General features: G+C 50.4%; 9 protein-coding genes across 9 annotated transcripts; 5 read left to right on the top strand and 4 right to left on the bottom strand.

Moving 5' to 3' along the window:
- Nucleotides 1-408: 408 nt before the first annotated feature.
- On the bottom strand, nucleotides 409-3374 carry VTN00DRAFT_4848 (uncharacterized protein; the record flags this gene model as incomplete). The annotated part of the gene is made up of 7 exons (XM_069431315.1): nucleotides 409-1500; nucleotides 1558-1749; nucleotides 1804-1909; nucleotides 1963-2223; nucleotides 2276-2540; nucleotides 2636-2822; nucleotides 2931-3374. 7 exons carry the CDS (start codon nucleotides 3372-3374, stop codon nucleotides 409-411), a joined length of 2547 nt encoding a protein of 848 aa, XP_069290363.1.
- A 1826-nt stretch (nucleotides 3375-5200) lies between these two features.
- VTN00DRAFT_4847 (uncharacterized protein) lies at nucleotides 5201-6401 on the bottom strand (the record flags this gene model as incomplete). The annotated part of the gene is made up of 4 exons (XM_069431314.1): nucleotides 5201-5462; nucleotides 5518-5681; nucleotides 5746-6257; nucleotides 6365-6401. The coding sequence occupies 4 exons, from the start codon at nucleotides 6399-6401 to the stop codon at nucleotides 5201-5203; spliced, it is 975 nt and encodes a 324-aa protein (XP_069290362.1).
- A 547-nt stretch (nucleotides 6402-6948) lies between these two features.
- VTN00DRAFT_4846 (uncharacterized protein) lies at nucleotides 6949-8102 on the top strand (the record flags this gene model as incomplete). The annotated part of the gene is made up of 2 exons (XM_069431313.1): nucleotides 6949-7246; nucleotides 7309-8102. The coding sequence occupies 2 exons, from the start codon at nucleotides 6949-6951 to the stop codon at nucleotides 8100-8102; spliced, it is 1092 nt and encodes a 363-aa protein (XP_069290361.1).
- Nucleotides 8103-8633: 531 nt separating this feature from the next.
- Nucleotides 8634-10602, top strand: VTN00DRAFT_4845 (uncharacterized protein; the record flags this gene model as incomplete). The annotated part of the gene is made up of 5 exons (XM_069431312.1): nucleotides 8634-8915; nucleotides 8979-9812; nucleotides 9896-9943; nucleotides 9994-10411; nucleotides 10472-10602. The coding sequence occupies 5 exons, from the start codon at nucleotides 8634-8636 to the stop codon at nucleotides 10600-10602; spliced, it is 1713 nt and encodes a 570-aa protein (XP_069290360.1).
- A 459-nt stretch (nucleotides 10603-11061) lies between these two features.
- On the top strand, nucleotides 11062-13144 carry VTN00DRAFT_4844 (uncharacterized protein; the record flags this gene model as incomplete). The annotated part of the gene is made up of 3 exons (XM_069431311.1): nucleotides 11062-11669; nucleotides 11788-12824; nucleotides 12933-13144. The coding sequence occupies 3 exons, from the start codon at nucleotides 11062-11064 to the stop codon at nucleotides 13142-13144; spliced, it is 1857 nt and encodes a 618-aa protein (XP_069290359.1).
- Nucleotides 13145-13894: 750 nt separating this feature from the next.
- VTN00DRAFT_4843 (uncharacterized protein) lies at nucleotides 13895-19298 on the bottom strand (the record flags this gene model as incomplete). Its single annotated transcript, XM_069431310.1, has 17 exons — nucleotides 13895-14089; nucleotides 14178-14222; nucleotides 14308-14328; nucleotides 14380-14764; nucleotides 14839-15128; nucleotides 15180-15431; nucleotides 15486-15855; nucleotides 15910-16047; nucleotides 16101-16178; nucleotides 16244-16907; nucleotides 16968-17015; nucleotides 17071-17195; nucleotides 17255-17353; nucleotides 17407-17529; nucleotides 17585-18485; nucleotides 18542-18713; nucleotides 18774-19298. The coding sequence occupies 17 exons, from the start codon at nucleotides 19296-19298 to the stop codon at nucleotides 13895-13897; spliced, it is 4431 nt and encodes a 1476-aa protein (XP_069290358.1).
- Nucleotides 19299-21548: 2250 nt separating this feature from the next.
- VTN00DRAFT_4842 (uncharacterized protein) lies at nucleotides 21549-21875 on the bottom strand (the record flags this gene model as incomplete). Its single annotated transcript, XM_069431309.1, has 1 exon — nucleotides 21549-21875. One exon carries the CDS (start codon nucleotides 21873-21875, stop codon nucleotides 21549-21551), a length of 327 nt encoding a protein of 108 aa, XP_069290357.1.
- A 75-nt stretch (nucleotides 21876-21950) lies between these two features.
- Nucleotides 21951-22673, top strand: VTN00DRAFT_4841 (uncharacterized protein; the record flags this gene model as incomplete). Its single annotated transcript, XM_069431308.1, has 2 exons — nucleotides 21951-22239; nucleotides 22420-22673. The coding sequence occupies 2 exons, from the start codon at nucleotides 21951-21953 to the stop codon at nucleotides 22671-22673; spliced, it is 543 nt and encodes a 180-aa protein (XP_069290356.1).
- Nucleotides 22674-23953: 1280 nt separating this feature from the next.
- Nucleotides 23954-25171, top strand: VTN00DRAFT_4840 (uncharacterized protein; the record flags this gene model as incomplete). The annotated part of the gene is made up of 1 exon (XM_069431307.1): nucleotides 23954-25171. The coding sequence occupies one exon, from the start codon at nucleotides 23954-23956 to the stop codon at nucleotides 25169-25171; it is 1218 nt and encodes a 405-aa protein (XP_069290355.1).
- Between the last annotated feature and the right edge of the window lie 9 nt (nucleotides 25172-25180).

Below are 25180 nucleotides of genomic sequence, written 5' to 3'. Positions count from 1 at the left end.
CGCTACCTAATTGTCCTTTCAGGGTGCCGACCTCATACTCCAACATAATATCTTCCCAAGAAAACCATCCTGAAAACGCATGATGAAGTTGGACGACCAGAAACCATTTGACCAGCTAAACAGTCATACAACCATCAAAAAATTATTCTGTAGCCCTCACAGAACTCTCTTACGATTATCGAGTCTTACGTCTTACACTACGGTGTAGAGAGTCATAAAATATAGACCTGTCCCTGGTTACCTGGACTTGATTACTAGTCTCTTCTCTCAAGGTCGAGCGTTCCAACTATTGGTCCCATATGGAGGTATGGAAATTACCCAAGTATGCTATTTCATCCAAACTAGAGAGATTATATTGCATAGAACAGCCCGAAATGCCATCGTTCAAGGCCCCTTTCATTCAGCAACTCATACCGACCACGACCCCTTCTCCTTCGTCGCAGACGCGGCCGGATCATCCCTGTCAAGGGGCGCCTCTACATCATCCTCAGGAATCGTCCTCACGACCTGCAAACACAGCTCCGGATCCTTAGAGTACACCCTCAGCCCGACAACGCAGACCGCATTCCAGGGGTCGTTGCCCACCTCGTCGCCGTCCAAACCAGAGATATCCGTCCGCGCTCTGGCATCCTTTGCCTCTCGGGGTGGCTCCGGTGGCATGTCGATGTCGGAGTCGAACTCGAATCCTTCGAGGAGCTCACGTTCGTAGTCGTCAAAGCCGTCTGTGGCGAAATTTGTCTCGACGATTGGACGAGTTGGTTTTTCGGTCCGTTTTGTATTGTTGACTCCGTTGAAGTGGACTGCATCTCCATTCGTTGATTTTCGAGTCGCTCCTTCGCCGTTGGAGGTTGTCTTCATGATGCTCCTCTTTGGAAATTCAACCACTTGTTCATTTGCTCCCTCCACTGGGCTGGTACTTCCTGAACTCTCGGTCTGCACTCCATGTCCCTCCTTGCAGAGGGTGCGGTCTGCACTTCCCGTAAGACTTTCACCGTCAGCGGAAGGGTGGAGTTGCTGCTGCCTTCTCCATGCCTGTCTCTCCTCCACTCTTTGTTGCCTGGCAGCTATCTTCTGATCTCTTATCCACTTCTTCTGCAACTTCTTCAGGGTCTCCTCGCGCAGATTGGCCCTCTCAGCTAACCTGTGGCGCTCTTCACGCTCCTCCCGTTCTTCTTTCTCCTTTTCAGTCTCCACAATCACGCCCTTGGTGTGGGCCAGATCGTATGACAGTCCTATCTGCACAAGCTTCTCGCGTCTCTTTGAGGCGAGGCGACGAACTATTTCCTCGGGGGTGTCCGCACTGCTGTTTCGATACGCCGTGATCTTCATAAGGACAAAGTAGCGACCCGCGTCGAGCGTGATGTCTGTGTTGACAGATCGGTTCATCATGTAGTTGTTGTGACTGCGGACGATGTAGTCTCCCTCGCCTTCCTTCTCGAGCCGGAACTGGAGAGTGAAGTCGTACTCGCCCTCCAGTCCCTTGAAGTAGCGAGTGTCGAGCTTAGATGCGTCAGCGTACTAGGCAGCGCAGAATGTATGAGAGTGCAGGGTCCTCACCTGAGAGAGGACAATAACAACAGGGCTCTTTTTCGTCAGCTCGATCATAAACTTGGTGCTATGGTAGTCGGCAGACCATGGAACGTTAAGACTTGTCCACTGCTGTGTTATCGTCCATTCCGGCCCGAAGAGCCGAGTCCGGTCGAAATGCTGATACTTCTTGAGAAGATCCTCGTAGGATATCCAGAACACCTAAAGCAGATGTGAGTACAGCATTTTATCATAAAAGGAGGAGACATTGCATACCCCATCATTACCAAATTTATGGCCCAGACGCTCCATCCATTGCGGAGTCCATTGCTCTGAACCATCACTCCATGCACCGCTCCATTCTTTCTTTCCCCAAGGATTCCTACACATCGTTAGTCAATTATATCCATCTCTTTGCGAGCGATAAAATAGTACCTCAGACGAAGCAACCGTACGCCATTAATCTCCTTCGCATCCATGATCGAGTATGAATGATTCTCGGAGATACCTTTCCTGTCCCTGGGTGGTCCTCTGTACTTTGGATCCAGCCAATTTGAAAACATCCCGGTAGCGCACCCGAACAGAAACTCTTTGTTGACATTCATAAGCTCCTCCTTCCAGAACCTATCCTTGTCTAGGATGTTGCTGGATAAGATCTCTGAAGTGACGCCGCCAGTCAGGTCCTCGATGGCCTCCCTGCCCAATGTCAGTTGCAATCAAGGCGATTAGCGGAATTTGGCCTCCTTACCCTACGAATCCGCCCTCGATTGCAGAATAATCTCCATGTGCTTTTGCGTAGGCTTTCTCCAAGAGCGGTAGCCATGTCTCATTCTCATCCGCACATTGCGCAAAGTACAGTGCCCGCGAACCGGTCTGCCAAACCTTGCGGTATTCCTCCTCTGTGTCAGTCCGGTTAATGTCATCCCAAACCGGCCTCTCATCCACAGACTCATCGTAATCAGCCGCTCGAAGGTAGAGTTTGTCGTCAACGATGCATTGTTGCCATTCGCCATCTAGATAGAATAAACAATCAGCCCAAGCACGATCAAATATGTGGCCGTTTTCGTTTATAAATGGTTCAAGGACGCAGTGGCAAATTGTGACATACCTCTATAAAAGACAAAACCGTAGACGCCGACCTTTTCATTTCTAGCAACGCAGATCCTGTCAATCAGGTCCGACTTATTACCCATTGTACAGAGTGCAGCCATAAGCCAACAATCCCCGTCGCGCCCCTGGCGCACATCTCCTGCGGTCGGACCATTGATAAAGAATTGCGGGTTCTCGAAGATCTCCTGCAATCGTTGACCCCGAAAACAGTTAGCTAATTACCAATGTTTTAGGGGGGTGGGGGGGGGGGGGCGAAGAGTGAGTGTGAGTGGAAATGAATATAAGTCACGAACAGTAACTCTTTTGACACCCCTTGGACGCATTTCCAGATTCTGTTTATCCAGACCATCCAGGTAGTCCCTGTTTCCAGACTTCAGGTCAAGCTCAATGTCAAAATGTGGATCCGTATATTTCTGGTTCACACGCTCGCACTCCTTGACGATGCGGGCGACGGCACGTTGACACTCCCGCCGAGCCTGCTCGTACGACTTGACTGCATCTTGGCCTTGTATGATGCCCTTCGGCACGTGGGCGGCTTTGGTGCGCGCGTACGGGTTTCCCGGGAGGATTGTAAAGACCTTGCCGGGGAATTTGGTGTTGAACTGCTCCCAGAACTCTCTGACCGTCTCCTGTGGAGCCTGCTTCTTTACTCTCCGGGGGGTTCTGCTGCCACCGGAACGAGAGGATGGAGGGAGGCCCATGCCGGACATCTCGTCCTCGTAATCAATGGTTTCCATTGCCCCGTAGACGTTGGGACACAATTTATTGTTGAGCCGCAGACAGGGACAGGGTGATAAAAGCGACTATTAGTAGCACAAAATAAAGTGGTTTCCCTGCTCCGTAGAACAGAAGGAGAACAAAGGCATTGTCCACCGGTAGCAGGCGGGGGCATCACCTACAATTAAACTAGCCATGCTGGCCTTCCCCTCTCTTCCACCTTCGGATAGACCGTTGTGATCATCCAGCTCCACCTCTGAGGCTGAACAAAACGTCTCCACAGCCATGGACAAGTCCTGTCAAACGAGCGGCCAGACCGGCCGACTAACTGCTAGCTCAGATCCCACCGCAGACATGGATACGTGGTTCGCTGCTTTTTTTTCCCATTTGGGTAGTCAAAGTGTGCTGATTCTGCCGTAAGGCTGCAGGTAGAAGCCCGGACTGGGGATCATCCCTGCAAGCGGCACCCTGGGCACCACCGCTTGGACACTCAGGCCATCGGAGCAGCCGATCAGTGCCGGCCGAATAGACAGTCGATATGTACAAGTTTCACGATCAAGAGTCAGACGAGCTGACACCCGGAAATATTTTTTTTTCTGGGATATGAGATATGAATAAGCCTTGGAATCACAGATCACATCAGCAGCTGGAGGTTGTCGGGACGCAGACTGCTGCAGTAGTAAGTTTCCGCGGATGTAGGTACGGCGTGACTGCGTCAGAAGATGGTGGTCAGCATTTCATCGTCAATTGGAGACAGGGGCAGATTAGATACGGGCGCTGATGGTGCGGAGCAGAAAGGGACGCCTAGGAATAGAGTGCAATGTAACATAGGAGATATTTTTCTTTTTTGGACGAATGCAACGGCTGTTGATCGGGAGGATAAATCAGTGCGTTGTGTTCCGTGCAGCGAGCTAAAGGAGGTGCTGCGCCCTGTTAGCCTAGCCAGCAACTGTGATATAGATAGTGCAAACTGCATTGTACACAGAAAATCACACAAGGGGAACCAGAAACAATCGCATTGACTAAGCCGTGAAAGTGTCAAGCAAAGAATCCGTTTCCCACTATCTTCTCTCACTTCATGGTTCTAAAGCATACTTATCCTATTTCTCCCGCAGCGCCAGATCACACGTCCATATGTGAGAAAATCTAATGCAGGGTCATCAGTTGCCTGTAGCGTGATTAGTGTGTAGGATGGTCCGAATAATAATCCCAAGGAAGTTATCCTATTGTGCTTATATCTATCAGAAGAATCGGCAGCACTAAGGGGGTTAATGATGGAAAAGGGATTTCTGTTTACTCTAGTACCGACAATGATAAAGAGGAAAAATGCAGGAGGATCGCATTAAGGGATGAAGTTAAATATGCTAGGAACAAATAATAGGTGAGCTGCACACGCAATTTGAATGTGAACAGGAGAAGGGTGTCGAATAAAGATCTAAAACAGTGCGAGTTTTACGGAGAGTAAGTGGTCCCTAGACTCTGCTGTCAGTAGTCTGAAACCTTTCGAAATATAAGAAGAATCGAAACGAAAATCTAATTTGAACGGGTATGAGTGCTCATCATTAGAAACACTTGATGGTCCCCTTGCAATATCCAGTAACCCTAGCTCCCTCATGCCAGATCACTCCAAACAAAATTGACGCCGTGAAAAAAAAAGAGGAGAAACCAAACTGATTTGCAGAGGCTGGAAGGAAAGATAAGGTCTGTTGTTGACAGACAAGAAAGGTGTGGGAATGTCCATACCCTATCTGTTGTCGTATCAACTTTGACCAGGCCCCTCGCTTCCACAGTTGCCATCCGCCTTATGATTACATGCAAAAGGAAATGTCATAAAGGAGAGAATCGTTCAGTGGTATCCGTTCATCCGGTCTCTACCGGAATAGTATGAGCTGCCGTGCTGGAAGTAGGGGTGCATGCATGCCTGCTTGGCTGAGATGCGTCGGGCAGGGTCGTATTCGAGCAGGGCATCAAGGAGATCTAGTCCGTTCTCTTCGAGTCCTGGAACCAACGCACGTGTCTGTTCGCGCTTCCACTTCGGGAACGTAGGCTTGAAGTCGGGGAAGGAGGTGACGCCAGGCCAGGTCGTCTCGTCGGGAGTGCCAAGAAGTCTATATGTTTCCCTTTAGTATGCCTCCAAGATGATCTTGAATAGAAACCACAGACCTGAAGATCTTGAAGATCTCATCGATCTCAGAGTCACCGGGGAATAGCGGTTTGCGAGTGCACATCTCCGCGAAGATAGCACCAACCGACCACATGTCAACTCCCGTGGAATATTGTCGTCCACCGAGAAGGATCTCAGGGGAGCGGTACCATAGCGTAACGACCTGGTTATCCAGTCAGCCAAATCGATTTCCAATACAACTCTCAAAGGCGCAATCGGAGTGGTACTTCATGGGTATAGGTTCTCAATGGAACTCCGAATGCTCTAGCCAATCCAAAGTCTGCCAGCTTAAGGTTTCCCTCACGGTCGATAAGCAGGTTCTGGGGCTTCAGATCCCGATGCAGGACACGGTGGCTGTGGCAGTACCGGACACCCTCAACAAGCTGTGCCATGAATTTCTTGACCATTGCTTCTCCCAATCCCATCCTGTTCATGTCCAGGCTTGAGCCGTCTGGAAGTGCCTTGCCTCGTCCTCCCTCGCTCACGGGAAGAGCTTCCATGTATTTCTTCAGGTCAAGGTCGAGGAATTCGAAGACGAGGTAGAGCTTGTGGCCATCTGCGTGGACGATGTTCAGCAGCCGTACGATGTTGGGGTCATTCATCTCCTTGAGCAGCGAGATCTCGCGGATTGCGGTACTAGGAACTCCCTCATCCTCGGCTTCAAGTCGTATCTTCTTCAGGGCGACGATTCGGTTGGGATGGGTGAGTTCACGAGCCTTGTACACCACACCATACGTTCCTATGGCAAGCAGAAGTCAGTGAGCATCATTCCATCCCTTGGAGTAGACGTATGGAAAGATGTGATATCGGTCTGCTTGCTCAATGGCAAACAGGCTCTCTACGTACCCTCTCCGATTTTCTCGATCTTCTGGTAGTTCTCCATGGTGCAGCCGAAGTTGAATTGAGCTGTTGGCAACTGGAATGGAAAGATGAGGTGGCCACACGATTAGACACGTAGTATTTGACGATTGAGCCAGATGTTGACAATAACGTGGGGCAGAAAGCCAGGGGAGGTGCTTTGTTGCCAGGAGGGAGAGAGAGATAGGCTCCTGAAGATGGACGGCTGTGGCCGACCTTGGATGGTATAGAGCGATTAAGGACGGTCTCTCTAGAGGGTTAGCTCGGTTCGAGACGTGTTGATGGCCAGCCTTGACACGAAAAGGCTCTGATGTGCAAGACTACAGCTGTGTGCCATGCGTATTTTTGGCCGGTAGTGGGGATCAAAGGCGGTAAGGCTGGAGTTGTGTACACAAACAAAAGCGCGAGTTGTGCCGGGCGGTGGCGCGCTGACAGCTGACCGGGAGTCGAGACTGCGGTCTTCTCGAGATCCGCGTCGATGGAGTGAGCAGCGGCCAGTAATATTTTCCAGTCGCTCTGCGTTGCAGCACGGAACTCCATCGCTGAATTATCTGGGGTTGAGGACTACCGCCATGGCTCAGATCAAAAGTCTCAATGCCCACGATCGTCCTCCCGACGTCATCCGTGACTGCTACAAGAAGTACCAGAGACTGCCGCTCACAGAAATCGACGGTGATCCCGACATCGTCAATCTCCAAGATCTGGACCCGGATGATTTGCCTGAGTCAATTTCTTTGGTCGGATGGATGTCTAGTAAAGAGCTACTGCCGGCGTTTGACCGTTTCGTCGAACATGAAGATTCGTCTCCACTGCAGCACGCAGGCGATCTCATCGACAATATTCCCATCTTCACTCACCGTTGTGTTTCCGGTCAGCAGTTAACAAAAATATCCAGGTTAGCGTGCAGAGCTTGGAATATTGACCAGCCGCAGGCCTACGCTTGATACCGTCCCTCTTTCCGCCCGCGATCCAGGCGGAATTGCTCTCTCGTCTGTTCCACCGGGACCTGTCCAACCCAAACCACAAGACGAACGTCCACTTGCACTACAATGTATCCTACCCGGTTCGACCGAACACTACTGATATGGGAAGATGTGGCACTTTGAATGGGTTGCATTCTACTGGACGTCAGGCATCTTTCTTTGAGGATGACCCTGCGCGAGTACTGTCTCCCAAGAATCCGAAAGTGCACAAACCCATAACCGTTCAGAACCTCCTGGACAAGAAGCTCCGCTGGATTACTCTGGGCGGCCAGTACGACTGGACTGCCAAGCAGTATCCTGCTGGCCCTCCACCACCGTTCCCAAAGGATATAGCTCGTCTTTTGCGTGCGGCCTTCCCCGAAACCGAGGCGCAAGCAGCAATTGTAAATGTCTACACAGCCGGGGATACCCTGAGCGTGCATCGAGATGTGAGCGAGGAGTGCGATATCGGCTTGATCAGTGTCAGCTTTGGCTGTGACGGCCTGTTCCTGGTAGGCCATGACAACGCTGATGGCTGCGAGGTCATCAGACTCCGTTCAGGGGATGCTGTTTACATGACCGGCCGGTCTCGATTTGCCTGGCATGGAGTGCCTAAGGTGCTGCCTTCGACCTGCCCGATTTGGTTGAAAGACTGGCCAGCATACCAGGGTGGCGGGGCGCAGTATCAACATTGGCGGGGATGGATGTCCTCAAAAAGAATTAATTTGAATGTCCGCCAGATGACGGGCTCTGACAACTGCTGAGCGACCCACCGGTGACTTTGTGAACGACCGCTATCATGAGGCGATAAATGCGCGTTAGATAAATGGAACACGAAAACCAATTCCCGCATGAGATGGTCCGTAGGCGCTCCGGGTGCTATAACGCCAGGTAAGTAGTCTACCGAGCCATCCAATCAGGCTTTTCTCCGTGTACTGGCACACACCCTCCTATCTGGTGTTGGAGTTCCCGTTGACACGCCTCAGTCTGCCATTATCGGAATGTCCATATCGCTCGGCAACGTCCCTTTGAGCCTGTGCCCCGCACTTAGTCCAACCTTAGGCATCGTGGACCCACGAGCCCCGCGAGATGTACTCCGTATGTACCTGGGTACCTCTGCCGTGCAGACGTCCCGGTCCCAACCGGCTCCTTGATATACTTTAGCTATAATTTTGGATTGGCGAGATAGGAGATAAGTGCTGGGCCGCTGGAATTCTCCCAAGTAATATAATAAAGGGGCCAATTCCTCGGTCGTCATAACACTGTTTTAAGCCACAGTCCAAGTGGTCGCCAACATGACAGTCGCCAATGCAGCCTGGAAGGCCCTGGGAGAGGCCAAACGACAAGCTGTCCTTGACTTGATTCCTGAAAAGTGGAGGATCAAGGATCCCATCCCTCCAGCGACGGAAGTGCGAGACGTTACTGGTAGTTATATCCAGCAGTTTCTCAGCCCTCGCGAAATAGAAATCACCGAAACCGATGCCCTTGGAATTGCGCAGCAGACAACATCCGGCAATTGGACCGCCGTTGAAGTTGCTGAGGCGTTCTGTCACAGAGCTGCTCTTGCCCACCAACTTGTATGCCCCTGGATGCTGCCAATCCACATAAGGTTCTGTTCAGATTACTGATAGGACTTTCAGGTCAACTGCTTACACGAGATATTCTTCGACGCCGCAATTGAAGATGCAAAGCGTCTTGATGCCTACTACGCAGAACACAAGAAGCCACTGGGACCCCTGCACGGTCTTCCCGTCAGTCTGAAGGATCAGTTCCACGTAAAGGGGGTCGAGACGACCATGGGCTATGTTGGTTGGATTGGGACGTTCCAAGGCAAGAAAGATGACCCACGGAGAGGCGTCTTCGAAAGCGAGCTTGTCAGAGAACTTAGAGCCCTGGGCGCAGTCTTGTACTGCAAAACTAGCGTGCCAGCGACATTGATGGCGGGTGAGACGGCTAACAACATCATTCAGTATACCTGGAACCCGAAAAACCGTCTCCTCTCCTGTGGAGGAAGTTCCGGTGGTGAGGGAGCTCTTATTTCGCTGAAGGGTTCTCCAGTCGGCTTTGGTACCGACATCGGGGGAAGCGTCCGCATTCCGGCTGCTTTCAACGGTCTCTATGGTATACGCCCGTCGTCTGGAAGAATACCTTACGAGGGTGCGGCCAACTCCATGGATGGCCAGAATACCATTTTATCTGTCGTCGGTCCCATCGCAGCAACGGTAGGCTCTCTGAAGCTGCTATTCAAAGCCGTTCTCAGCCAGCAGCCGTGGTATCATGACCCTCTTACTCTAGAGCTGCCTTGGCGAGATGAGATAGAGCAAGAGACCTTAGCCCTGATCAAGGAGTCCGCCGCAAATCCCGGAAAGCTTGCATTTGCTATCATGCGCCATGATGGTGTCGCTCGACCCCACCCTCCAGTGGCCAGAGGGGTGGAGATCGTTGCTCAGACGTTGAAGAGGCTTGGACACAAAGTAAGCCAGAGGAGCTTCTCTTATAAAGAGAAGCACAACACGGGTCTTCCGAGAAACGTCGTTCTGACATGACTCTGTTGTAGGTAATTGACTGGAACCCTCCGCCTCACGCTATTGGATATGAAATTGCCGTAAGTTGAATGCCCTCAAGACATCGACTGCGAGGCGTTGACCGCAATAGGACAAAGCATATACTATGGATGGCGGTGCCGATGTCATGGAGCATTTCGGGCTCTCTGGTGAAACACCAATCCCGCAAATTATCCTGAATAATCCACCGATGCCACAAAAGACCGCGCTGGAGATTGCAGCGCTCAACGTTGCAAAACGGGAATGGCAAAAGATGTACATGGATTACTGGAACAGCACCGCAGAGCTGACCGGCACTGGACGGCCTGTCGATGGAGTTTTCTGCCCGGCTGCACCGCATGCTGCCGTCATTCCACTGAAGTATGCTCATGTCGGGTATACATCTTTCTTGAATACACTGGACTACACAACCGTTGTGATTCCGGTGACCCGTGCAGACAAGGCAGTGGATGTCCCGTACACCGGGGATCAGTTCCTGAGCGACAAGGACAGGACTGTGCAAGGAGAATGTAAGCGTGTCTATAATCCACTGCAAGCTGTCGAGTCAAAGTTTGCTAATAGCCATCTAGATGACGCTGACGTCTACCACGGCGCCCCTGTTGGGATCCAGTTCTTCGGAAGACGGTTCCAGGAGGAGAAGATGCTCACGTTGGCCGAGTACATTGGTAGCGAGATCGCGAAGGAAGCGAAGCAGGCATGAGCAAGCACTTTCTGTAAATAGTAGTCTGGCGTGCTATTTTAGGCGTAGAATATGTAGAGAATCGACTAGCGGTGTGTCGTCCGTCTGTCGCGTGTCTTGATCCCCAGATTTGGAGAGGGTACCGGCAAGGTACCTGCCGAGCCCGCAGATCCCGGCGGCGGGATAAGTATCCTCGAAGTATCCCTAGTGCGCAGCGCTCCTCATGCCAGCCTTGGCGGATCCCACGCGCACGCCAGAACTTCTGTCGCCCATCTCGACCTCACCTCTTCTCTCTCCGCGACAACAGCCCTCTCCCCTACCTGTCAATTGCTTCTCCTCGACGCAGCATTGTCCCCGCTGCCGCGACGTTCTTGATATGCACTGACCCAGGCTCGTGAGAGAGCCGCCAGACCGCCCAAAGTCGGACGCTCCAGTCTTTCCGGTGGATTTCATCGGCCTCATTTCATCGGCCTGCTCAGCATGGACGACGTCGAGTTTTCCCGCCGAACCAACACGCCGGAGGAGTCCAATGCGGGCGACGAAGCACGGCCGCAGCCCGCAACGGGCGCGAAGACCCCCGCGGTCAAGGACAAGCAATGCCCGTACTGCCACCAGGCCTTCACCTCGTCGTCCCTGGGGCGGCACCTGGACCAGTTCCTGTTCAAGAAGAAGCCGGATGGCACCCACAATGTCGAGGAGATACGGCGCATCCGGAGCGGCATCACCAGGAGACAGGCGCGCACCTCGTCGGCCAAACGGGACAGCCCCGAGCGCGCCATGGGGAAGGGCCATTCTGATCCGCACGGCGTTGCGCCGCTAGATCTGAACGGTAGGCAGCGCGAGAGCACGGTTCGGATGATGTTTAACACGCCCACTTGGCATGCGACCGGCGTCATCAACGACATCCCCAACCCGAGCACGTCGCAGGATGGAACCGGTGCTTCGCGACTGTCGACGTCGCAGCCACGGACGGGGTCAATCGGTCCCCTGGACTATGCCAGCAGAGGTGCGAGCGCGAATAATCCAGACACCGCGAGAGCGTTGGAGCTGGCGTTGCGGGAGGTGTTGGATAACATCAAGGCTGCCACGTGGGTGTGCTCCTTTTATCTCAGTCCCCTTTGTTTGAATCCTGCATTATCAACAGACCCATAGTTGTGTACCCGCGCATTGGGCACATCACAAGCTTACACGGCATATGCAAAGCAGTTACAAGACCAGACCTCGCCTGTCGCCTTTCGATGTCGATATCCAATCTCAGACATTTCCGGCTCTTTGTCTTCAGATGCTCCCCCCGCCTCCAAGCTTGTTTGCGGTCCACCCTTTTCCATCCCCCACATCGTTCCCTCTCGAGCCCCCGGGTGTGGCTCAGGTGGATATAGTTCGCCAGGCCCTCCGTGCTCAGATTGAGCAGTGGAAATCTGACCAGCTCGCGTCAGCTTCCGCAAGCCAGTCCGGTTCTGGTTCTGGAAAGAGTCTCGCGAACCACGATCCTAACATGATTACCCGAACAGCGCGCCAGCACGAGGAGATGAGCTCGAGACACTTGGATCTGGCGTTTCAACATTGGATGGCACTTCCTCCCGAAATCAGGCGGGATTCGTGGCAGCTGGAAATCACCCGAGCGTTCGCGCGGGAGCTCGAGAAGCGGAAGCAGCTCGAGGCGCAGCTTGCCCGGGTACAGCAGGAGGCCAATCAGCTCCGCGCACAAGTAGAGAAACTAGGCTCGTGCCAATGGCCGAGGGAATTCGCGATATTCCCACCCGATTTCCTACCTCTGCCGCGGGACGTAGCCAGGGAACTAGATGCCAAAGAGAGCCTCATCAATTCCGGCTCCTCTCGGTGGGATTATGACAACGTGGTGGCCAAGTGGAAACGTGTTGTAATGCACGATAAGAGCATGGGCCGCGTTGGAGTCGGATATGCGAATAGCGTAGTGGAAGACAGCACAACCGCAGCAAACGCGAGGCCGCATAGTGGCGATGATCTGAACAATTCTACCAATCGATCCAGAGCACCTCAATCAACAGCTGTACAGAGTCCAGGTACCCCTTCTCTAGGAACTGCGCAGTCCATATCTGCCAACTCCCCTCTACAGCAGACGTCAACTTACCGGCCACATGATGCGAGTCAGAATTCTAATACTGGTCCACCGGTTAAGCGTCAGCGTCTTATGAATGGCAATGCGAAGGATATCAATTCGGCGGAGGGTGAGGGTAACCCATCCGCCGGCAATGGTGCCAACGGTACGTCCGCCGCGTGACTTTCTTTTAATTCTGTTAATCACTCTTTTGCATCCCCATATTCAGATTGGATATCAAAAAATGGACAAAGCTTGCTAATATTACCTACAGATGAAGTTAGGAGCCACGACGATGCCAGTGGAGGACCGTCCGATACTGCTGGCCATCCTTCAGTCTCGTCAGTTGCAGATGACACAAGGAATGGCTCATCAACGGGCTTTGACAGCTCTCGAGTGCCACCAGATGTACAATCTTACCATCCCGTCCAGCCTCACGTTCCACAGCAGACGATGCACGCTCATCCGGACGCACAAAAGAATTAGATAATCACCCTCTTCTTTGTTTTTCTATCGAGTTCCGTCTAGTATACGTATACAGTTTCATGCATTATGGTACGGGGTTTTGCTTGGTTCATTCAGTTGTTAAATTCACTTGTTAAAGTATGTACATGATTATGGATATTTTCTTCTAAGGGTCCTGTGGATATTGCACATCTTTTTTCCCCCTTGTCTTTTTTCCACCACTCTTGATATCAAGGATCAAGGATTGATATTGATTTTATTAATGACGGACCCAGTTGCATCAATTTGCATAGAATGGAAGTTTTGAGACTTGGTTTGGTCGTATGGGGCTCGGTGTTTTTTGTTTTGCACATGGTTGTTACAATTACTATGACTGTTGTTTTTAAATTTAGGTACAGATCATTCAGGGTATACGTTATTATATATCCTGTTATTATATGTCCGTGTACTGTGTACATTGCTAGCTTGGTGATGTTGGGAGTACATCCTTATATGGGTAAGATGGAGCGAGCGTGCGTGCACTCTGGACAGGCGCAGGTAGCTAGCTAGCAGTGAAAAATATTACGTATTACATATTGAGTACAGTATATAATCTCATAAGGGGCCTTAATAGGGCATGTGCTTCTCTCTATTATTGCTCTGAATCCTCTCTCGAGAGAGAGCACTGACTTCATAAAAACCACGACCCTGTAAGTGTACTACTGTATATACCTATACACCCCCCAAGAACTTTCTAGAAGAAAGTAAAGTAAAGAAAGACCCAATGGATACCTAAGCTCCAACCTGCCCACCCTTCCCAGCACCATCACTCTCACCAGCGACCTCCGCGCAACGACCTCTCGCGCCGCCTTTCCTGGTTCTGCGCGCGCTGAACCATCGCTTCGCGTCGCGGACGCCGCGGAGGTAGATCCAGGAGAGGACGAAGACGGCTGCGAAGTTGAAGATGACGTAGCCCCAGAATATGCCCTACATATATAATCACAAGTTTTGAAGTTAGTATATATTGGTCATTACGTTGGGAGAAGGGAATGGGAATGTAAGTTAGGTAACTTACGTAGTCGCGCCACTTGTGGGAGTAGAAGACGTTGAAAGAGGCTGCCTGTAAGTATGCAGGTAAGTAACAATAAGCAATTGGCTCCTCCGATATAAACCAGAAGGAAAAAGGAGGAAGGGGCAAGACCTACAAATTGATCCCCATTCGCAAACTGACAAAACGCACACATCCCATTCCCTACATCCCTCACATACCCACCCACCTGCCTCACAAACAACCCGGCATACTCCTGACACCCCCTGAACCCCGGAGGAAGACGAAATCGCGCCTCCTCCCTGGGCAGACACCTGACCAGCCGGTTATGCGTGACGACGCCCAGGAGCCCCTCGAGCAGGTAATGGAAGGGCGTAAGCCAGTACATCCACGATCTCCAAAAGTGCGGGAGGGCCGCGTAGGGGACGACGACGCCGCAGAAGGCGACGACGAAGGTGAAGAAGGCCGGGACGAGGAGAGAGGCGAAGATCTCGTTGGGCGACATGGCGGCGATGAATTGGCCGAAGCCGATGTAGAAGAGCTCAAAGAGCATCAGGAGCATCCAGACGTAGCCTGTAGAGAAGGAGTCGCGCGGGAACCAGGTGCCCCAGTACCTGGGAATTTTACATTCGTTAGCTATGGTATTTAGCAAAAACTTGACATTTTTGGGTTGGGTACTATGGCTCACCAGCAATTGAAGTAGATGGATCCAGCGACGATCGAGTAAGGCAGTTCTGGGACAATGGAACTTGTCACGAAGGCGGTCCACGAGTAGATCTTGGAATTCGCCTCGCGCGACTCGTATATGCCCCGGAAGTGAAGATAGCGTGGCTGAAGTTGTTGGATCAGAGGGGGAGCGATTGTCAAGGTCATGAAGACGGAGAATAGCCTCGACTGCATGTCAATATAGCTGTGCCCCAGGTGCCAGAAGGTAAAGGCATTAAAAAGGCCGGTGAATATGTGAAGCATGAATTTACCCTGGAAACTTGGTTAACTGCGACTGGGCCTGACACGACTGATTCAACTTACCAATGTATAATTTGGCGTTCTCCAGTATGCAACGAAGGATCGCTTGGTAACAGCGACTATCTGCGTCCAGAGTGGCATAGCAAATTCTCTATCATCATCGGTCCGGCGATCAAGCTGAGCATTGCGGCGGGAACTAACAATATTATTGATCTCCTCAGCGAGAGCTTTATGCTCAGGGGAATTGGCCCAAATGTCAGCCCAGTCTGGTCCCCTGTAATCTGGGTTTCCCGCGCCGATGACCTCAAGCATATACTGGCAGTCTATTCAGTGTACGTGCAAGCACGATCAAGCATAAAAGGTCCATACCTCTGCCGGATTTGCGTTTGGCGGGCATTTCTTGCCCCCGTTACGCTCAAAGTAGTCAATAAGCTTTCTGGAATCGGAACCGAGTTCACCGTGATAAACGACCCTTCCACCGCGCTGTAAAAGTAGTAGATCATCAAACTCCTCAAACAAGACAGCCGACGGTTGATGAATGGTACAAAGCACCGCCTGTCCAGCGTCAGCAAGTCTTCGCAAGAAACGGACGATATTGAAGGCGGCAATCGAATCGAGACCGGAAGTTGGCTCGTCAAGGAATAAGAGCAGCTCCGGCTTGCTCGCAAGCTCGACAGCAATCGTAAGCCGTTTTCGCTGCTCCGGGTTGAGGCCAGAACCTGTCGAGCCGACTATGGCACTGGAAAGTTGGCGCATTTCGAGTAAATCAATAATCTTCTCGCAATAGTCATACTTCTCTGAGACGGGAACCTCCTTTGGCTGACGGAGCAAAGCTGAGAAGCGAAGGGATTCTCTGATAGTAGCAGTTGGTTCATGAATATCCATCTGTTCTGCGAATCCAGTTGCTCTCTGGAAGCTCTTTGGGAGAGGCCTGTGACTGTCAGCAATCGTTATTTGTTGGAGAAAGGGAAGAGAGTAACACACTTTCCATCGACAAGGAAATCTCCAGTGACAACTCCAGCGTTAATACGTTGCGCGAGAGTGTTAAGAAGAGTAGTTTTCCTGTTTCAGAGAATGTAAGTATGCTACTGACAGAGACATAAACAGAGAGCTTGGAAAACACTAACCCAGCACCAGAAGCTCCCATCAAAGCAGTCAGCCTCCCTGGCTTGACATATCCTTGAACATCCTGCAGAAGCCTTCTCTGTCCACCCTTGTACGGTATCGTATAGTTGACATTCTGCCATGTAAATATGGACGTATTCTTGACGATCCCTTGGTCGTCAATTTGATATGAGTTTGGTTCAGCCTCCTGAACAGGATTCGCAGGATCTTTCTCGACTTTCTCCTCATCATCTAGAGGTTTTCCATTTTTCACAGCATCTTCAACGCCTTTTGGTGCTTCATTCCTTTTGAAGATAGTCACAGAACTGCCGCCTTTGTTCGGCTTTTGCAGCTCCATTCCCAACATCGTCAACGCAACGAAGAAAACGAACCACGCAATAACGATGCCAAAATTTCGCCAAAGGTGGGCTCTCGTATAAGTGAATCCCGTTTTGATATAATCAGAACCACGGACGAATGTCTCACCCGATCGACTTCCCTGAATCGAGCAGCTTTGATACTGGGGTGAGGTGCCAGGGCCCTCTGGGACGATGTATGGCGGCTCACATCTAATGTTGAGATTGTAGAATTCGTTCGCCATCAGTGCCTCGAAGCAGTACTGAACAGGATTGATCCATATAAGCCACTTCAACCATGGACGCATTTTCCATGGCGGAATAAGGTAGCCTGAAGACAATACCAATTAAGTTCCATGATTTTAGGAGCGGGTAGGTCAAATTAGCTTACCAGTATATACAACTAAAGCTTGTATCGCGACTCCGGTAATGCGTGTTGCTTTTCATAATTAGCAATACTCTGTCAAAGATTCGTTGTTCAACTTTCCACATACCACCATCGAGAGAGGAGCACAAAGCACCAATAGCGCGGAAAAAGGAATACATAGTCATCGTCAATGTGAATAGAAAGAGTAGACTGATGAAAAACTGCGAGGCCGTCCGCGACAGATTAGACATACTGCAAAATACGGTCAGTCAATGCAGCTAGATGATCTAGAAGTAGAGGATAACACGTACAAATACACTATGAGGTTGAAAATCGTGACCTGGATGAAGACGAGTGGTACGTCCACAACGACTTGTGCCAGAGCATATGCGGATGGACGGTAGAAACAGCTGCCGTAAATTAGTGCTCTCCCGTTATTAGATAGACAAGCGTAAGTGCTCACAAGCTCTTATGTTTCATCAGGATTGGTCGACTTCCAAATGTCGCTGTCAGCTCCGCAAGTGCGAGGAGAGCATTGAAGAGAAGCATGAAGAACATGACACCTCCACGGGTGAAGACACCGCCGCTGGTAAGAAGTTAGCTTTTGCTGTTAATTGTGACAATCGTAGGAACGCCCTCACCTCGTCCTCGGCAGGTCAAAGAACAAACTCCCAATGATGAGAGCCTGGAAGGTAACGACACCATATTTTCCGCAAAGGGACTGCTTGTCACCAAACATTACAAGAAATTGTCTATGTGTCAGCACTATAACCTGTTTATAAAAAGGGAGGGTGTAATTCTTCTTGACCCTCTGTCTAGCGGCCCCCCTCTCTTGCCTTTGGAGTTCGATCTCTTTTTCGAACTCCTGAATGTCATTGAGAGCCGCCCGAAAGACATCGCTTTTACGATAAGTCTCCTGGAATTGTTCTGCAAATTGTGGAATGCGATTTTCCCAGCCACTTCTGATACGTCTGGCGTGCGGATCGGTGACTGAGATCAGGAAGTCCGGGGTGGTCCATCGAGGAGGACACTCGAAACCTAACCCTTGGAAGTATGCCTTTGCATGCTCTGCGCGTCCAAAGTAAGCACATTTGCCATCTTCAATCAAAATGACCTTGTCGAAAAGACTGTACAAATTTTCAGAAGCCTGATACAATGCAACAAGCGTCGAAACATGCGCCATGTTCGTCAAACTTCTTAGACATTGAACGTATTCCAGCGCAGTGCTCGCATCTAGACCTTTGGTAGAGTTGTCCCAGCACTGTGTGCTAGCTTTCGTGATCATAGCCTCAGCAATTGAAACACGCTTCTTTTCTCCTCCGGAGACACCGCGAATTAACTCGTTTCCGATCCTTGTTCCCATTGTATGCTCGATCCAAAACAGCTTGGCAATTGCACTGAGAAACGTTTTTCGGTAGGCTTTCTGACTTTCACCCGGAACGCGAGATTCCTTTCCCGGAATTCTGGTCTTGAGCGCAAACGAGAGGGTATCATGGACAGTCAGAGTAGCATAATGCAAGTCATCCTCGGGATTGTATAAGACTATGGATAGTGAGAAATTTTACTTTGCTGGTCGGAAAATTGGAAAAGTCGCATACCCTCAGAGCGATACTTGTGAGCCATCGTTTTCGCATCTGTTCCGCCATACCAGACGTCGCCTTCCACACTTTTGTATCCTGCTCTTTGGTTTCCTATTATCTTAAGGAAAGTCGAACATCCAGAGCCTGGTCTCCCAAGAACCAGGAGCATTTCTCCAGGGCGGACACAACCCTAAATTAGAGCAATATTAGTTATGAATCGACATTGGAAGCACTCAAGATAGAAGCGCACCGTAAAGTCATCCAGAATCGTCTTAATGGGTGTCCTTTTCCTGCCCCGAGTCAAAATGCCCTTGATTAGCCTAGGTAGTGCAAAGAAGATATCCGCATTCGTTGGTTGCAGCGCTGTTCCCAGTCCCAAGCCTTTAACCGTGAGATTCTTCCACACAACGCCGAGATGTCTAGTCTTTTCTTCCTCCGAATTGGCCTGTCTATCACGTCCAAACATCCGCGACATGAGTTTCTCTATTTGAGCCCAATCTTCTCCATTTCCATTTTCTTGGCCAGGCTCGCGACTACGTCGTTGTGAAAGAATCTGCGGCAGATCATCTTCCGTGAGTTCTCTTCTGGGAGCTGGCTCGTTGGAAATTGCACGTCCAGGGTCCTCTGATGGTGCATTATGAATCGGCTCTGATCCTGCGATAGAGCCTGTACTGGGTTTAGTACGCGGAGTGTCGGCACCAGGTGAAGAATTCTGCGATGCGTTCGTCTCATGCTGGGGTCTGGTTGCTGCCTTGTCGACATCATCTTTGTCCATAGACTTGAAATAAAATTCAAGAAATGAAGCTGACTAGGAGGATAACAAAGGGAACAGAGCCAACGTGGGAGGTATCTTTATCTTGCTTCTCTCGAGCGAGCTAATAAACGCCACTCTCAAATTTCTAACATCAAAGCTGTCTCCGCGTTGAAGGTCCAATCCAGACCCGGAGCCGTACATCTTGTGTGTATGGATATGGAGTCTATTACGTCAAGAGAGGACTCCACACTGGACAGATCCTCGGTGCACAAGGTTGGTGGTAGCTCTTTGAGAGAACTCAATGCGATATAGACCTTATCGGGCCCAGGCAGTGTCCAGCATTAATGAATTAAGTAGATTTGCTGCCGGCAATCGTCGAACTTCATCCATTGAAACCAGGGTTTCCACCCGTCCAGAAGATTCTCATAGGCTGGATGGCTTTTACCGTCCATGGAGAACCGACTCACCAATTGATGATCTGGATGACCCTGGCATACTGAAGAGGTTCTGATCACATATTACCTCGACGGGTAGTCCTGTTTATATCAATTGAGACAGAAACCATCCGTACTTCCGTCATGAGCACATTGTATATCGTGATAGATGCAGGTCTTCATCCACTGCTCCGCCGTGGTGACAGGTCTCGGGACGCTCGGAATTGGTCATAATGAGCTCATCGTTGTCCGCTGGGATACCGATCTGGGCCCAGCATCACCGAGACTCTGTGGAGGACATTGAGTAAACAATGGCAACGCTTGCTTTTCTAGGTTTCTTCTTCAAAAGACTCGACAGCGTGTCTGCATTTTCTCTGAGTGCCTCTGTCGAATTACCAGTACCATCTGTGGAAAATTAGGTACACTACAACAACACATCAGCAGGATCACTCCCGACAAATGTACAGTACGACATTCCACCGTTTCAACCTGAATTTTTGGTATTACAAGTGCTTTCGGAGACAATGTCCTAGGAGGACTGTACAGTAGGTACCTGTGCGTTCAGCCTCTGAGCTTAGTAATACACGTTAGGGATCCCCGTTTGTCCGTGTAATCGAAAGTGGGTTTCTTCTGCCCTCCTGTATTCTGTACTACAGAGGTCAGTTCAGCAGTCGATGTGATAAGCAAATGATCTGCAGGAGAGTAGGGCTCAGTGGGACTTAAGGTTGACTTCAGTTGGACCTTTTTTGCTTACCTAAATTCCCCGTGGCTGTGCATAACTAGACGTTGAACTTGTACATTCCCCTGTTTCCTTTCCGGACCAATCACTGCCATCAGAATCCCTGAATGCTTGAAATCCCATCTCTGATTTATTATTATTACTGATACTATTATAGTAACTAACTATAATTTCGCCCGCAAACCAGGGCAATCGGACATTTCCTGAAGCACTGGAGCACACTAGATCTAACGGAGCGTTATTAGACTTTGATGTTGAAGACACTAGCATACGAACCTTCCTCTTTGAGATATCCCCTTTTTTAAAGATAAGATGAGTGGCATCGCATTTGTCGATCACGAAGATAATGGAGACCACAAGCGTCACCTGCGACAGACGATGCACTTGTTTTCTGTTTGACCATTGGTGAGGGCTACTTCTGACCTTTCCCATACCTTGAGTTTCAATCGCTGAAATTTCTATTTTCTTTCACGCGTGCTAGTGATGCTGCCCTCCGAATCGCTGCTTGGAATCCAGCTCTTGCCTTGGTGGGGTAGTTCAATGCCACACATCCTTAGACCTGCTGATATTTGTCCAAGATACAGAACACGTCTTCACCTTCGTCATCACTCAGCCACTGTGCTACTTGTCAACGAGCTGCCAAATCAAGTATCCGGAAGCTGTGTTGTCGGGCAAGACTTTGCTAACTTCGAGAGAGTTTCAAGCGGGAGACATCATATGGACGGATCTAATTTGTCTGCGAATCCCGACGGGAGCTGCCAGCAGAAAACTGCACAGATAGTCCAGGACTAGATAGAAACCCGGCGGATTTCGGGAATCAGGAACATGGATAGAGGTGATCCATTCGCAAATCAGCGCGCATCTTCAGTGATAGGTAGGACGCAGGACAGAGTGCCAAGCAGCTGAAACTTGCATCGCTCCACCGACTGTGCCACAGATGATCTCCCGCCAAGAGGCGTTTGCCAGCGATCCAGAGGCGGTTTTCCTCAGAGAAGGTTTTGCCAAGCGGACGGCTACGCGGTTTAGTCGAGAGATGAACAAAAATATCCCCTGATATTTCATCTTCCCCCCTGCCAGTTCAGGCTTTTGGCGTGAGGCTTAGCCGCTGCTACGTGGAGGAGTATTCTCCACAAACGGCGGCGGGTGGAGGACTCGGCATTTCGATACATGACTCCTGCGGAGGACGTTACGGTTGTTTCTGGTCGTCGGGATCTCCTCCTCCAGGCTAGGGTGGAGGGATACAAGGGACCGGGGTCTTGGGGTCTTGGCTCCGCGGTCTTTACGCAGGAGGGCGGCTGTGCAAAAAGTACATCGAGAGGCTTGGGGATGTCGGTTGCAGAAATCGGAGCTGCTCTCGATGTATACAAATATGACCTCCTGTCCCACGGTCCTTGCCCACGAGTCTGACTTGAGAATCATAGACATTTCGGGGTTATCACTACAACACACATACATTTTACCCAATCTTTTCTTTGTCTCGATTTTCCAATCCGAACCATTATGCGCCCCCAGCAGCTAGCAGCTCTTTTTGCGTTCCTATCGCTTGGTTACTTGGTGGCCGCGGATATTGACATTGATCACGATGATGTCGACAAGAGGGAGTGCTGGGACGTCTGCAAGCCGATAGTGAGATTGTCGCACGACTGTGACCACAAGTACGATGACAATGACCGGGCTGAGCTCAACTGTGTCTGCTCGGGACCAGACGCTCGCACTTTGATTCCCCTTTGCGAAGCCTGTGTCGCGAAATATGATGACGACGATGACGATGATGACAGACACGATAACGGTATGTAACTATCTAGACATATTATGAGTCTTTCACAAGCACGCGATGTGAATTCCCCAAACCATACCCACTATTTTACACTCTTGCTTTTCTCATACCCCTTATAAAAGGTCCTCTTACTTTAAATTGATCTGTTAGGTCCTGTTTCTGTGCTAAAACGCCTCTGTCTGTTCCTCTTAGATGTCTACGAGCTTCTCACATCCTGCTCTTTGCAAACGACAACATGGAATACCGCTTCTGCGAGCTCCATTTTGAACGCTATGTCCACTGGCAGCACAACAGCCACAAGGACTAGCGGACCGAACGAGGTCCCTGCAGTGACCACAGTCCCGGCCGATGCGGCCACTCAGCCGACGACAGGCGCGGCATCCGCTGTCATTGCTCCCCAGGCTGGCCTCCTAGCGATGGTTCTGGGAGCGTTCCTAGGGATGTGAACTGCACTTCGAGCAATAGGGAAGTATGGAAACGGTTCATGACTTGCGCTATCTTCGATACTATACTCAGGTAGTCAGATGCGGTGAAGTGTCATGTGGGACCTCTAAGGCTGGGACTTGCGTTCCAGGTACATGCTACTCGTGATATTTTAATATCCCTCCTTGCGTACAGAACTTGTCTATCGTTAATCGCAATACCACGAATGTTTATTTGACATACCCTATCTTTATTGAAATGAATTAACGATCTTGCTCCTCGCCAAGAGATAGGTGCAGCAGTGGAAGAATACGATAGATTAACAATAACTGCATAGGTTGTATCCGCTAAAATGTCCGTTTCGACATGGAGAGTTTCATAGAAGTAATATGCAATCTCTCACAGCTCGTCGCAATGCCTGCAGACAAGCAAAGCCCTTTGATATTGTAAAATGAAGATCACATTCTATTTGATTCCATTTTTAAGTAGCTAGAATCCAACATCGCTGCGATAGATGGAGTCGACTGATCATGTGATATACCGGAAGTCTATCACGGATGGGAAGCCTCCTGTTATTGTTGCGTCACCGAGGTAAGAGACTAACAATCTGTGTCTCTCCAACCATGCTCGGTATTAGACATACACTTTGGCAATCCATTTCGGTGCCAAAGAAAGTGATATGGAGAAACATATCCATAACTAGTCGCGGTACGCCCCATACACTTCCCACAGTAGCATCATCGTACCCCGGAGGAGGTTCCCTATCTAACATCCAGCTACCCAAGGTAAACCAATCCCAGCGGAGGACCTATTCAAATACACCAACGGGCGTTTCCTTGTCAATGAACAACATGAAAAGAGGAAGAGATATGCGAAATTTGACGTTGATGCTTTATGCAAGCTCGTCTCATCCATACCGGAGGTCTCTTCACCTATATCCAGCATTGATAAGAAAGAAGGCGGCTTTAACAAAGCCCTGTTGATGACGGCGGAAAATGGGAAACAAGTTATTGCGAAGATACCCTGTCCTAATATGATACCCCTCGAGTACGCAACCGCATCGGAGGTTGCGGTTCTGGAATTCGGTAGTGTACCTTACCTACCTATCCTGATATCTACCTACTAAATTAATGTCTTATCCAAGTTTTTTAATGCGAGCTAATGTGCTTTAGTGAAGTTACGCACATCCATTCCGGTTTCTGGAGTCCTTGCATGGAGCTCCCATTCTTCGAACCCTGTAGGTTCGGAGTATATAATATTGGAGAATTCATCCGGAAAGCAGCTGAATAAAGTCTGGGGTGACATGCGCGAGAAGGACCGGTTCAAGCTGATCCAGAACCTTGTCCATCTCGAACGTCAGCTTGCGGCTATAGCATTTCCTGGATACGGGAATTTATATTTTCGCCATTGGACACCCAGGAACGTTCCGAACTCGGATCCAGTTATTGATGTGGATGATTCGTACTATATTGGGCCGGCCTGCAGCCCTTTGTGGTCTAAGAGCTCCTCCTCCGCTCAAGAGGGGCCTGAAGAAGAAGAAGATGCAAATTCCAGAGGGCCATGTGAGATCACCATATTCGATGATGACAAGAGAATTATTCTAATCCTTCTTTGCATCCCTCCAGGGCGGAGTCTATCCGACCTGGGCCTCGCCCTCGCCAGACGAGGACTATGGAACGTAACGCACTCCAGAAGTCTCGTCAACCCCGGCCCCCATTATGGCTCTCCAGAAGAGCACATCCGGATCTTAAAGATGGCCATGAAAGCCATACCAATACTCGCCTCCTCGCCACTTCTCCAGCGCCATTCCAAGCCCGTCCTCTGGCACACAGACTCTCACCTCGGCAACATCTTCGTCTCAAAGGAAGACCCAACCACCATTGCCAGCATCATCGACTGGCAATTCACCACCATCATGCCCAGATTCACACAGGTCCGATGGCCCATATTCCTCAACCCACCCAAGGACTATCACATCGGAATGTTCAAACCCGAATTACCGTCAAACTTCGACGCCATGACCCCGGACGAGAAAGACGTCGCCATCGCGGAAAGAGCCCAAGCCACAATAGCCAAATGCTACGAAGCGGCCCTCGTCCGGAGTGATCTCGGCTCATACCTGGCTCTAACGAGGATCGAGGAGCCCGTCCGTCAGCTCTTTACGTCCTGCGAACATACCTACAAACATGGAATCATACCACTCCGCGATACATTAATCAAAATATCCAAGAACTGGCACCGCATGGGACTATCAGAGAAGAACTGTCCATACAGATTTACCCCCGAGGAGCTGGCGAAGCATGAGCAGGAGCTGGCCGAGTACAAGGAGTGGCATCGGCTACGGAGACATACGCAGCAGATTCTGCACGCGAACGATGAAGGGTGGGTTCCGCCGCAGGTGGATTTTGAGCAAGTCCAGGCGAAGCATAAGGAACTGTTTGAGACTTACCTCCGGAATAAGGCGCCTGGGACGTCGGAGGAGGCGGCTAGGAAATTGTGGTTTTATGTAGATAGAGAATAAATCGCATTG

The sequence above is a fragment of the Thermoascus crustaceus genome, assembly GCF_041956765.1.
Source record: "Thermoascus crustaceus strain CBS 181.67 unplaced genomic scaffold VTN00scaffold_2, whole genome shotgun sequence".
NCBI classification, from domain to species: Eukaryota; Fungi; Ascomycota; class Eurotiomycetes; order Eurotiales; family Thermoascaceae; genus Thermoascus; species Thermoascus crustaceus.
The sequence above is the reverse complement of the archived record's forward strand: the minus strand, read 5'-3'. Positions and strand labels throughout refer to the sequence as shown.